Source organism: Alligator sinensis, unplaced genomic scaffold (genome assembly GCF_000455745.1).
Source record: "Alligator sinensis unplaced genomic scaffold, ASM45574v1 scaffold1178_1, whole genome shotgun sequence".
In the NCBI taxonomy this organism is placed as follows: Eukaryota; Metazoa; Chordata; order Crocodylia; family Alligatoridae; genus Alligator; species Alligator sinensis.
The window spans coordinates 729,539-742,883 of NW_005842596.1; the positions used below are offsets into that span (position 1 = coordinate 729,539).

General features: G+C 44.4%; 1 protein-coding gene across 1 annotated transcript in view; it reads right to left on the bottom strand.

The window, feature by feature from the left end:
• The window catches only part of HLTF (helicase like transcription factor), a 44,640-nt gene extending 33,469 nt beyond the window's left edge, over positions 1-11,171 (bottom strand). The window contains exons 1-10 of the mRNA XM_014524339.2: positions 11,071-11,171; positions 8,484-8,682; positions 6,548-6,714; positions 6,223-6,356; positions 5,520-5,617; positions 4,345-4,419; positions 3,928-4,119; positions 3,745-3,840; positions 1,184-1,232; positions 1-10 (exon numbers count right to left, since the gene is read on the bottom strand). The exon at positions 1-10 is cut by the window's left edge and continues 57 nt beyond it. Of these exons, the coding sequence (XP_014379825.1) occupies positions 1-10; positions 1,184-1,232; positions 3,745-3,840; positions 3,928-4,119; positions 4,345-4,419; positions 5,520-5,617; positions 6,223-6,356; positions 6,548-6,714; positions 8,484-8,682; positions 11,071-11,081 (1,031 nt within the window). The 5' untranslated portion in view covers positions 11,082-11,171. The remainder of the gene's footprint in view (positions 11-1,183; positions 1,233-3,744; positions 3,841-3,927; positions 4,120-4,344; positions 4,420-5,519; positions 5,618-6,222; positions 6,357-6,547; positions 6,715-8,483; positions 8,683-11,070) is intronic.
• Positions 11,172-13,345: the final 2,174 nt, after the last annotated feature.

A 13,345-nucleotide genomic window follows, 5' to 3' on the forward strand; every position in this document is an offset into this window, starting at 1 on the left:
CAGTTGAGATCTTTATTTTTTAGAGAGAGAGAGAGAGAGAGACAGTTATGGAAAGGAAAATATTCAGTTGTTTGGAAAAAAAATCATAAAAAAGTGTAGACTTTAAGGTCAAATTAATTTAAATTTGCATTTTAAAATCAGGACTGTAAATATAAAATAAATACAAAGAAAGTTATAGCACAAAAAGATGAGAGTCATAGATGGGGTCTCAAAACCCGTTTACTATAATGATTCCCAATACAAAACTTGCAAGAAAGGAGGAAAGGGAATGCAAAGAGTTTACAGGCAACGTTAGTCCCAACAAAGCTACACAAGAAGGAAGTAAATCTAAACAGTGATACATGATGAAGTGTCAATCTCCACATCTGATCCCTGGAGTACCTTGGTGTAAAACCAATCAAAATAAGGAACAGAACAGAATGAGGCATGCTGTATTGATGTGTGTAAAGACCAGCACATTGTAGGAAAAAGTAGCATACATAAAAAGAAAAAAGTAGGACAAAGAAGCAAAGACACTTCAAATAGTTTTCATATAAGTGAGAGGAATGAAATAACAAGTCTTTTCATTCCATCCAGAAAGAGCACACACCAACTGCTGAAACTTGCTTAGCCTGACGAAGGGTTTTTGAACCCAAAAGCTTGCTTAATAATTGTTTTCCAACTATTTAAGTTGGTCTAATAAAAGATATCGGATTCACCCAAAGAACCTTGTCAGACGATAATAGGTATTTTATGACTCAATATGAAATCTAACCACCACTTATTTACTACTGTTTGCTACTAGATCATTGTTCACTTAAGCATTAAACAATCTTCAGTTACTAGAGAAGGGATATGGGCTGACGGCCAAAGAGAAGCATAAGAGAACCAAATCTTGCAGTATCTAACTCCTGGTTCTGCCAATACTTTTCCATCTGAAAGTCTCACACAAGTCCCTTAACTTCCCTACAGCTCAATTTAAAATGTCCAGACAATATGTATTTCAATGCTTTTTCTGAGACATACCGAGGGGCTTAATTAGTTTGTAAGGAAGTTCTTACACCAACAGAAAGACAGTTTTATAAAATGTGGATGGCTATTACACCACCACAGTGGGCATGTAACTTTGTAAGTTAATATAAATACACTAAACTATTTTATTCATAATGCCAGTGCAATGTCTCCTTCCCCATTTTATTTTTACCTTTGAAAGGTAGGTCCCCTTCATTTTTCACGCTAGTTGCACCAAATTCCTAAGGGAAAACAGAAGATTTTCAGAACAGAAGATTGCCAGTCATAATAAATCTCAGAGCTGGAGGGGAACCATTTAAACAGTACATGTTTACTGATGATGTCAGTCAAATGTTGATGATGTTTCCCCCTGAATTGGTGGAAAACATTAGTCAGGCACCTTAAAACAGAGTTTCTTCGGTTGCTAGGCCAACTTTTCAAAGTAGTAGCTTCCTCTCCAGGCACAGAGAGAGTATTTTCATCGTTTGGTATTATTCACTCAAAGCTAAGAAAAAAAATTGACCAGGAGTTGAAAAAGCAGGAAAACTCATATTTCTGTTTTAGTCTATGAATAAAAATGACAGCGGAAGTGGAGAAAATGAGATCTAGTTGTAGAAGTTTTAAGGACAGCGTACGCTTAGTGTTGTGATGACTTGTCTGTCAGAGTTAATAAAATTTGAAAATTTAGAAAAAAAAGTGTTTAAGGACAGATGTTATAAAATGCTATACTGAGTCATAAATTAACATGTTTTAGTAATCAGATTTGCGCCATTGTTTAAGAAATATATGAAGCATCAGTGGGAAACTTGATTTAAATCAATGATTTAAATCAGGATTTGTCTCTGTGATTTAAATCAATGATTTAAAAATCATCTTGATTTAAAATTGCTCCACCCAATTATTAACTTAATCTAATGATTTACTTCTATGCATGTGAATATTGGATTCAGTGGTATAAAGGTACATCAAAAATGTGACACACATGTGGTTGATATACTTCTTTTTGAAAGTGGATGAATGTTAGCTATACTTGAGAGAATTGTAGATAGGCATAAAGCAAATCTCATATCATACAAATGCACCAAAAGGGAAATACACCCGTTTTTGAGCCAAGATATAAACACTGTTGCCTAATTTAATGTTATGACACATTAAAAAAAATCCGGTTCTTCTACATTCTAATATTATAAAAAGCCATGGTCTGTCTGTCTGTCTGTCCATAACACTTTATTCACACTCTGATTGGCTGACTGAAACAACCAATCAGAGTGTGGATACAGCACTGAGACAGGAGATGGTGACACAGTAGAGTGCTGCCATGATGGTGTGGACACAGGGGATAGAGGGGTGAGGGGCAAGGCCAGCCTTGCCCCCCTGCCCTGCATCCCTGGAGGTGGCGGCAATGGAGCAGACGGAACTGGGGGTGCAAGGCCAGCACCTCACTCCTCCCTGCCCTGCTCCCTCCAGGCAGTGATGATGGAGTGCCCCCCCTACCCCCACCCCCCCAAGGCCACCAGAGCTGCTGACCTCACCCCCCCACCACTTGCTCCTTGGAGGTGGCGGTGCGGGGGGAGCCCCCGGGCCCGCTGCTCCCACCCCCACAACCACTGCTGTGGGCCAGCTTCTCCCCACCCTCATACCTGGTCCTCCCCCCACACTCCCTGCATCAGGCCTGGGCCTGTTCCTCTCCTCCCTCCACCGCCACAGTGAGGAAGGGGGAGCAGGCTCCGACCCCAAGTGGCAGGGGGGGAAGTGGGGAGTGATACACAGGGCTCTGTCCCCAAACCAGTCAGTCAGTCAGTCATTCTTGATAGGCAATTGGCTAGTATTAAAATAATTTGAATAAATTATTAAAATAAAATCAGATAATTCTGGCATAACTCTTTCCAAGATAGAGATAAGGAGTGCAACAAATCAGCTTGATTAAATGAACCAAGGAGAAACTGACAATGGTTCTCTTCCCCCCCTCCTCCCATAGACCTTATCCTTGATTGCCCCCTTTTTTTTTCTTTTTTTTTTAAATAAAAAAGAAGATATTGTCCCTGCAATCCTTACAGTGAATAATGTACTCACAGGTGTCTTAATGACAAAAGGTCTTAAACAAATGTTTTAAAAATAAAACCATGTCATTGATTTGATAAGAAGTCAACAATAAAATATGGTTTTTAATTTACTCTTCCCTTGGAGCACCTCATTTCAGGTTTAAACATACATTTCTTAAATGAAATTAAATCCTCTCATTGTAACATAATACAGCGAGAAGCTACAGCGTATTCAGATCATTTTTCTATTGCGAACATAAAAAGCTCATGCAACTACTGGGATACTGATTAAATTGCTACAACGGTTTCACCAAACCAAAACAAGCTGTATTTTCTTGCATAAAACACACCCTGGAAAAAAAATATGCACCTTGCTTTGGAAAGGGCAAACGAAGGAGAAAAGATCTTTCTCTGTACTAAGTATCCAACCAAACAGCAGCAGATGAAGAGCAAAGCCTGATCATTATTCTGCTCCGAGTCATGCAGATTTTGTTTTTGCTTTTGCTCATAACAAGAAGAAACTGTATCTACCATGTTTGTTGCATATCATGCACATGGCTATTTCCAGCAGCTGTGTTTTGGAAGGGGGGGGGGGGGGGGGGGGGGGGGTCTTGTTTGTGAAGGGGGGGGGGGGGGGGGGGGGGGGGGGGGGGAGAGGTGTGTACTGTATGTGAAAAAATATGGCATATGCAAGTGACTTCTAACATCTCACCTTATACAATTGATCACGTTTGATCTTTTCAACAGGAAGAGGTTTGCCATTGTGAAAGTTGGCGAGAATCAGGGCAATGGTTGTGAGAGTTTTGCCCTAGATAACAAGAAATAAGAAGGAAAACATTTTTCCACAGATAAATCAAACTGTATTGAAATATGCTAAAGCACTAAGTTGAGTTACCAAACCCATATCATCAGCCAGTATTCCTCCAAGAACATTTTCTGGTCTTTCCTTTTCAGCAAAATTTGTAAGTGTATTATAAAAGAAGCTGTTTCTTTCTTCCCAAAATGGTGGCAGCTCCTTATTGTTCTCACGCAAAACCATCCAAGCTAAAGCTTGTTTCTGGTGTGGAAGTAACTGTGTTCCAATAACCTAAAAATTAAAAACCCAAGTTATACATTTCTCTGTGCTAAAACTGTCCCTTTAGGAAGGGAGAAAAATCATATCATCCTATTAACTGCTCTCTTAATATTCAATTTAAAATTAACTGAGTTGTTCTACACACCATAGTTAAACTTTATAAATATTACAAACTTTACACATAAAGACTTGTTTTTCTGGAAAAAAAAATTATGCAGAGTTTTAAGAAACAAGTACCTCTGGTCCCTGGATTTCACGCGTTTTATCATCTTCTTTCAAATCTTCAAATAGCTTGTCAAACTCGCTTTTAAGCTGCAGTTCATAAATATAAAAGCTACAATTAAATTAAACCTCTACATCAAATGGAGCATGGTCAAGATAACTAAAGTATCCTGTCATGGCTCCAGAGGTATAGGCTCAGGCCTCACTTTGGACTTAGGCAAAAGGCCACCCCCAATTGACCTACTCATCTTTCACACAAGTCAAAGACAAATACTGTCACATCATTCTTTTGAGGGCTGCTGGATACATAAACTAGCATGCTTTACGCCCTTAATAGCCCAATGTATGATGAACCTCTAACGTTTTTCTACATGAAATACTTGACAGTATAACTGATGCCAGCCATATAGCATTTTATGACTTCTCAGTGACTGGATTCTGCCCATATGGAAGTGTTAGGTGTAAACATTAGTAGTTTCTGCTATTGGGAAGATACATTCAGGTGGTGTGACAGACAGAAGAAAAAGAAGTCTCAGCCTGAAAATTAAGTGGTAAGTGAATTGTCATATTAGACCAACTCAGCACTTAAAGCATATTAAAATACAACAAAGTATGCTCACACAGCTAAGTGGGGAAGAACATTCACAGGGCTGCCTATACCTGCCCGAATTTACAGCCAAGGGTACAGGATGACATTCATCTTATGTCTGTAAAGCTCACATTCATTCTCTAGCTCAAGATGAGGCTTTTCATTCTTTGACAACTTAAAGAGACAACAGGGGAAAATGTAAAAACTATATCAAGATTTTACTATTGAACAGCTGAGATTCTAAGTATTCTTAAATGTATTAAAGTTTTGATTTATTTGCCAGTATCTTGTGTTCAGTTAGTTCTACTGGCTCTGCACCCAGCAGTGGGGTAGATGGGGGGACAAAGAGTCATAAGGATTAGCAAAAGGGCCCCAGGGAAGCTGTAGTAGCCTAATCTAGACTCAATCCAGAAAGAAAGAAAAAAAAAAATCACATTGCTTGTGAGCTTTAAACACGTTCCCATTTCAACGGTGAAAAACAAACTCACTTTGGACTTCTTAAAAAAATGAATTAAACTTCACTTGCATTAGCACAATATCTGCTACTAAAAGAAATAATAACAACTTTTAAATATTTTCACAGTAACTACAAAAACCCTACCTGTTCCGTTGTCATCTGCACAGCAGTATGACCTGGAGCACTATAGCTTGGGCCAGCTCTTCCAGAAAACAAGTTTGATCCAAAGCCAAGTTCTGAACCTATGTTCCATTTGGAAAACAAGAAAAGGGGCAGTAGGGGTGGAGAGGGGAGGGCAGGAAAGTAACCATTCAAAAACTCCACACCCAGTCATGTTCTAAACAATCCTGAAAGGGGATCTAGGAGGCAAACTGGGGCAGGCTCAAATCTCATCCCTGAAAGTTCTGCAGAGCTTCCTGGCTGAAGCTAGATTGCTCTTGCAGCCTGACTTAAGGGGCTTACTGTGGCTGGGAGGTATGTACTTTATAGTGATTTTAAGACTGACCCCAACTATCATCACAGATACAGCAAAAAGATTAAGGAAATCTGAAGATTACAGATTATGCCTAACTTGCTTTGTCACTAGCCTCAATCACATTCTATTTTTTGCCTCTGACTGTATTGACCTGTTACAGCACAGCTGGGGCATGAATACACATTTACTAGGGACTAGAAATTTAACAATTCAGGGCTGCTCAAATGATTATACAAATGATTATAAAAGTAGGTTTACCACTGATTTCACTAGGATCATGGTCAAGGGCTTAGTTTCATCAAACAAGTGCCATTTTGAAAAGCTTACTTAAACATATTTTAAAAGGCAGAGCAAAAACCAAAACAAACTTACTTTTTAGAGGAGGAGCCATTTTAAAGCCATGCATTTTCAGTCGATCTAGAACAGCTTGCTTATTTTCTTCTTTTCCCCAAAAACTCATTTGTACGGGCATAGTAAAGGTATTTTTTGCTCCATAAGGGACAATCCTCATTTAAAAAAAGGAACACAAGTCTCACCTTTTAAAATCTAAATTCTATCCTTTATAGTATAGTTGTCTAATACTAAAACCTTATATCCAGCTGCTATAGCTTCCCAAAATTTACCCACTAAGGCTACAATTGGACTCTACTTGATTAAATATAAATATGAAACTAAATAAGGTATTCTACCTACTTACCCTTCTACTCTTGCTAGTTTATTGTCAATGATGTATGCCAAGGGTACTGCCAGTTCTTTTTTAATGTGTCCTACCTGGTCTCCATTCACATTATTTACTTTTACTGCATTTTTATCATAAGGGTTATTAGGCTCCCTCTGAAGTGCAACCATTTCATTATTGTTAACCTATCAAAAGAAAAAAAGGGATCACTAGTTCGCTTGCAAATTATTTACAGAAATACTTATATGCATTCATTCTACAGTTTATTTTAGTCAAATATGCTGTTTTTTAACTCTAACAGTATACTACATATTCTAAATAGCACAGAAAGTACAAAAAAAGAAGCCAGTAGCTGCAAATGTTCCCCAAAATTTTGTCAAGGCAACAAGAACACCTTCTATTTACTGAAAAAAGGATTAAAGAACAGAGAAGCATTTATCCAGCCATCTATTTGACATAAGAAATGCTTAATTGGACCAACAAAGACGCATATTACCATTTATTTAAAACTTTTAATTTACAGTTTTTAAAGCTTTTTATATAGTGATGGTATGTAAACATATTCCTTTTTTTTCCCCCACACACATACACTGGAGAAACTTAAGTACGTGTATGCTCTGCTTCAGAGCCAGAGATACAGAATCCAGGTCTTGTGGATTTCCATTCAATTTCCTATCCATTTGACACTACATCACAAAAAGCCTTCATCATCCAAAATTAGGGGTGCACCAATAGAGATTTTCTTGGCCGATACCGATAGCCAATTATTCACCAAGCATATCAGCTGATACTGATCCAATCCTGTACTGATATACAGGAGCACAATTGGGCAGCGTAGAGAGCAGTGCCCTGCAGGTAAGTCTGCGGAGGGGAAGGGGCAGATAGAGGCTCCCACAGTGAGGGAGTGGGGCAGGGGCTGGAGTTGGGGCTGCTGCCCAGCCAGGGCAGTGAATGGGATGCCGGGGCAGGGAGTGGGCTGGAGCCACAGATGGCTCGTCCAGGTTATCAGTCCAGGAGCTTAAAAATGGCAGTGGAGGCAGCAGCGCTTAAACTAAAACTTGTCAGATTTGTGCAAGAGGTAGATGCAGGCTGTGGGCTCAGGGCTCTCCACCCTGCTGCCTTTTGCAACAGGAGCCGTGCGCTGGCCACACCACATACCCAAGCCCACCTAGCAGCTGCAGGAACAACTTGCCACCCTCACTGCTGCTGGACAAGCAGGGGTCACGCAACCAGCACACAGCTTCTGGGGTAAAAAGGCAGCAGGGCAGACAGCCCTGAGCCCACAGCAGGCAGCCCACATCCACCCCGTGCACAAATCTGAGGAGGCACATGCCCCCCCCCATGCCTCCCCTGGGGAGCATGCGCAGCAGTGGGGAGCTGCCCCTCCCCACCCCCCCCCCACACCCCCCATTCTCTCCCTCACCGTGAGGGGCCTCGATCTGATCCCCCCCCATGCCCCTTCCCTTCCCCACACTCCTTACCCTCCACAAACTTACCTGCAGGGCTCTGGTCTCCAAGCTGCCATGCTGTTTTCTTGGCTGCAAGTATGCTGTGGCTGCGTGCATGCATACAGCATTTATCAGTGACTTTATCAGCTATACCAGCCAAAAAAAAAGCCAATAGTCAATAATGTTAATTTTCCTTTTATCTGTGCTGATCTGATATGGCACCAATATATTGGTGCACCTCTAACCAAAACCATCAATAAAACATTCATAACAGGATCAGGAACAAGGGTAGCCACAAACATATTTGTGACAACTTAAATACATGAATAACAGTAAATGAATGAAAGAAACCCCACTTCTATTAATATTAGGAACAGTAAGACAATTCGGGAAAGCTTTTATACCATAAAACATAACCTTTGTCACAGTTTACCATAGCTTTTCTTCCATTTTCTTAACTGGCTCTACTTAGTATGATACAATTGTACTATTCACGCTCTACTTACAACTCCTGTGTAGTAGCGTAATCCAACTACACTTCCTCGCAGATTTCCAAACAGGACAAACAAATCTAAATCCTCATCTGTCCCTGAAGTGTCATCTGTATACAGAAAGTCTTCAAACCCAAGAGCAGAATCAACATCACCAGAAGAAGAACAGGAATAAGTCCTATTTCCTCCATAGCCTGTAGATGAACCATAGTTTCTGCAAGAGGACACAACGAAAGTTACCTTATAATGTTTTAAAACAGTGGGGCTCAACCCCCTGGCCCATGGGACAGAACCAGTCTGCAAGCCCCATGTCATCTAGCCTTTGGGAATCCCTAAAGGTCTGGAAATTTGACAGTGGAGAAGCAGTGGAACCGGCTGCCTGCTGCCAGATTTCTGAACCCATGGGAAGCCCAGGCAGAGTTGGTAGGGGGCAGTGCCAGGTCCTGGGGCCCAGTACTGACACACGAGGCAGAAAGAGCGGTGCCACACGCTTGGGTCCTAATCCCAGTATGCAAGGGATAATGCCAGGTACAAGGGACCCAATCACAGCACATGGGACAGAGAGGGTGCAGCTCTTGGCCCCAGGGCCCAATTTGGCCAATGGACTGGCCTCACACCACTGGTCTGGCCTCTGGGGGCCAAGAGGCTGAGCAACGTTGTTTTAAAACAAGTGTGAATATTTTAATTACTACCATTTTTTCTTTTATAAGCATCTCTAGTTCTACCCTTTTACAGTAAAATTATACTTACAAATTCAGTTTCACATTGTTTTACCTCACTATTTTCACATAGTTTACACATACTTTAAAGGAAAGTCAGACATAAAATTAGTTTTACTTCAGTTTCACACAATAAACAGTAAAAGAGATTTGACAACATAACAGGATCCTGACCTGTTTCAAACTGCTGCTGAGGTAAGTTACATCTCACCTCAAGAGCATCAGAGGACTAAGTTACCTGCAATTTTTCCTGATGATTGTAAGCAGGGGTGCTCAATCCCCAGCCTGTGGGCCAAATTCAGCCTAAGGAGCCCTGGCATCCAGCCCACAGGGCTATGTGCAACTTGATGAAATTTGTTGGCAAGAGAGCAGTGGCACCCCCCGCCAGGTTTCTTAGCCCTATGCATCCGGTTCAGGCCAAGGCCATTGCCACATAGCCCATTTGAGGCTCTGGCTGGGCCTGCCCTGTGCAGCCCCTGGCAGACCCAGAAATCTGGCACATGGGATCAGGTCCCCCCTCATCCCCACCCCATGCCCATCCAGCCCATGGGATGAAAAAATTGGGCACTGCTCCTTGAGAGGATGCAGTTTTCAGCTGACTACAAGACCACAGTGTCAGTACCACATCTGCATTTTAGAATGTATTACATGGAAGGAAACTGGTGATAAGATTTCATTTTCTTTCTATGCCTGCTTTATAGAAACACCAGAAGAATAAAGGAAGAAAGTCTCCAGACAGAGGCAGAAAGGAAAGGGAGAAAACTCCAACTTCTTCCACAGCAGGGAAAATAATGCCTTTTCTTACAGCAACCACAGAAAAGTTGTAAGAAAACAAAATGACGCTATTCTTCTCCCTGCTGCAACTAGGGGGAGGAGGACAGAAAAGAGTGGAGCCATTCCAAAAATGTCTTCCCACCCAATATTCTGAAAGGGGGGGCAAGCCTAATTTTTTACATGCTTTTCTAATATGCAAATGAGACCCCCCCTAAAAAAGATAATTACTGTACATTGACACAAGACCACCTGCAGTTCATTTCCTAAAGGAGGCTGGAAAGAAAGGAGCACTGGCTATCACAGAACACTGCTCCTGAATGTCAGTGCCCTCTTATTATCCCACCTTCATCAAGGCTGGAAAGCATGAAGAAACATGGACCATGTTTCCAACCTTACTTACAAGTCTTTCAAATGAAGCCTGGCCCAGCAGAATCTTTTGAATCCTAAGATTATGCTTTAAAGTGCTTGTGTATGACAGGTGTGGAAATAAAGGTTTCTTGCTGTTTGTGGGAACCGCTAACCAGCCAAAGAGACTCTGCAAGAGGCAAGGATTTTTGTGGGTGCTATCTTTTACTGGACCAACTGCATACTGGGCCCAATAAAACACCATCACCCATGAAAGCCATGGCCTCTCCCATGTTATATGGACCATCATCACACCTTCAGCGCCACTCCTGCACTGCAAGAACTTGCCAGGCCGTCCTGCAGCTGCCTCCCAGCACGCCCATTTCCGTGCGGGCCTCTCAGTCCCTGTCACCGCACTACAGCTTTACTGGGGCTTGATCTGCACCGGCTCTGGTTTGTGCCATGCAAGGATCGGTGACACCTGCCCTCGGGTATCAAAGGTACGGCCGCGGAGCCACATCACCCAGCGCCTGGGGCTCGAGGCCCGCGCGCCGCGTCGCCGCGCAGCTAGTCGCAATGGGGCCCAGGCGAGACGCAGCTCCCAGGGCTGGCGAGGGCCCCGCTCGCCATGTGCTGCAGGGGCCGGAGCACAGGCCCGGCCCGGCCCACACGACCCCGCACCCTGGATCAACCCGTAGGGCGGAGTTCAGTGCGCCCGGCCCCACCTAGGTCCCGCCCGCCCCCCGGCCGGCCGTGGGCCTCACTTGGCGAACATCCCGGCCGCGAGGCGGAGAGAAACACCAGCGCTCACAACCCGCAATCTCCCGCTGCCATGCACCGGCTGCTTGGCGCTACTGACCGGAGTGACAGCATCCGACACCAACCCCCGCCCGCGCCTCCAAGGATTTCGACCAATGAGAACAGGACAATGGGGGAGGGGGAGGGACTTCCTCTCATTTGCCCGCGCGCTCTCAAAGGGCCTATAAGGACCCGGTCCGGCGCCCGCAGAGGCCTCAGACTAGCCCCGCCCCCCTCGGCCTGGGGGGTGGAGTGAGGAGCGGGTCGCCCTTCACTGGGTCGTCGTAGCGCTGCTGCTGGCGTCGGGCGCGGCCCTTGCGCCCACATGGCGTGTCGTGCCTGAGGCAGACGCGGTTCTTTGGGTCAATCCGATATAATTTATTCGACCAACTGAAAAAGTTGGAAAATTTCTTTGCAAGCTTTCCCCCAAGAGCTTGCATATCATTTTTTCCAACTATTTTACTTGGTCGAATAAATTATGTCAGATTTACCCAAAGAACCTTGTCTACGTCCTTAGACAGCACAGATACAACCTATAGCCCTGATGTTATACCTAACACGTACATGACCGGCTGCGTCATATAATACGCTCCCATTTGCAGTGCCGGCTCGGTGCTACCCACAGCTGGGTGTGCCACACAACAACCATTGTGAGCCACACCTGTGTCACATGAACATAGAAACAGGATGTTTGAGGTCACGTGAACATATTTTTTTAAAGTTGAGCGTTGGCAACATAGAGGGTGCATGCAGGTGTGCATCCACCCCTTGAGATTGGCAGTGCACCCCTTGAAAGAAGCGCCGCCAATGCTGCCATGGCACCTGCAGGTGGTCGCCACTCACTAACCCCCCACCACCACCATCGCCAGCAGCGTCTGCACGCGATCACTGACCAATGGTCGGCACTCACCACACCCCCACCGCCACCACCGCTGCCTGTGGGCAGTCACCATGCCCCCCCGCAGCCTCCAGGGCATGTGCAAAGTACTTGCTGCAAAGCTCCAAACAGCTATAAAGTTAGACCTTGAAAATGTGTACTAACTTTACAGCTGGTTGCTATCCAGCTTTAATTTACAAGTAGCAGGGTGTCCCCTGCAGCTTGGAGCCCTGTCAGCTGATTATGCCCACCATAAAAGCTCCAACAGCCACAGTCCCCCAGGCCTGGGGTTTTATGGATCCTTGAGCCCATGAACGATGCATGCCTCTGGAGGCTGAGCGGGGCACGGTGACTGCCCACAGGCAGTGGCAGCAGCGGCGAGCAGGGAGCTCCTGCAGGTGACTGCTGTGGTGTCAGCGGCAGGGGTGGCAGGGTGGTGCTGAGCAGTGACCGCCCGCAGGTGCCGCCAGCAGGCGCCGCCAGCAGTGTCGGCAGTGCTTTTCTCAGGACGTGCACTGCCAATCTCATCGGGCGCACGTGCACCTGCATGCACCCCCTATTCATTGCCAATGCCTGAGCCTTGGGGATCACAGCAGCAATGATCTCCCAGGCCCAAGGGTGTGTAGGGTGCCCCCACAGCTGAAAGCTCCTCAAGTGAGGAGGCTCCCAGCTGCAGGAGCTTGCCTCTTACCTGTGCAGGATCAGGCTCCCCCCAACACATGCAATAACGAGATCTAATGTGTGATCCCACAATCATGTCTCCTGCCATGCATGCATGGTATGGCAGGAGGCACAACGGTGTAGATCTTGTGTTAGATCTCATGGCACCATTACCTGAATGTGTAGTGAGGGCTAAACACATACTCTTTCTATATACTGGGGATATTGTGTGATGGCGATTTACTTCGTGGAGGTGTTTACTACACTGAACCCACAACAGCATCATCAAAAGGCAGAAATGTAACTGGGCAGTTCTTGGCCCTTGGATGGTGGTGCATGGGGAAGCTGTGGCAGGTGGCACAGCAGGTAGGAGGGCAGGGGCTGCTATTTTTGTGCACTCCCCCCCCCAAGTTGGTGCCCAGGGCTAGAACCCCTGGTCACTCCCTGGCTTGCTTACTTCTCAAAAAGAATTGAAAGTTCTCTCCTTGCAGGATTGCAATCTTTGAAAAATGGTTTTTCTTTATGGGCCACACAATAAGTGAAACTGATCTGATGCTGACCACAACTTCTGCCACAGCTGTAACTGACCAAGCTGTAATTCAAATCTAATAGATATCACTGTAATCATGATAAGGAAAATAAAACAATATTTTGTTCCTCCACACACAATTAATGCACAAAAAGAACAGGATAGATTTTTTTTA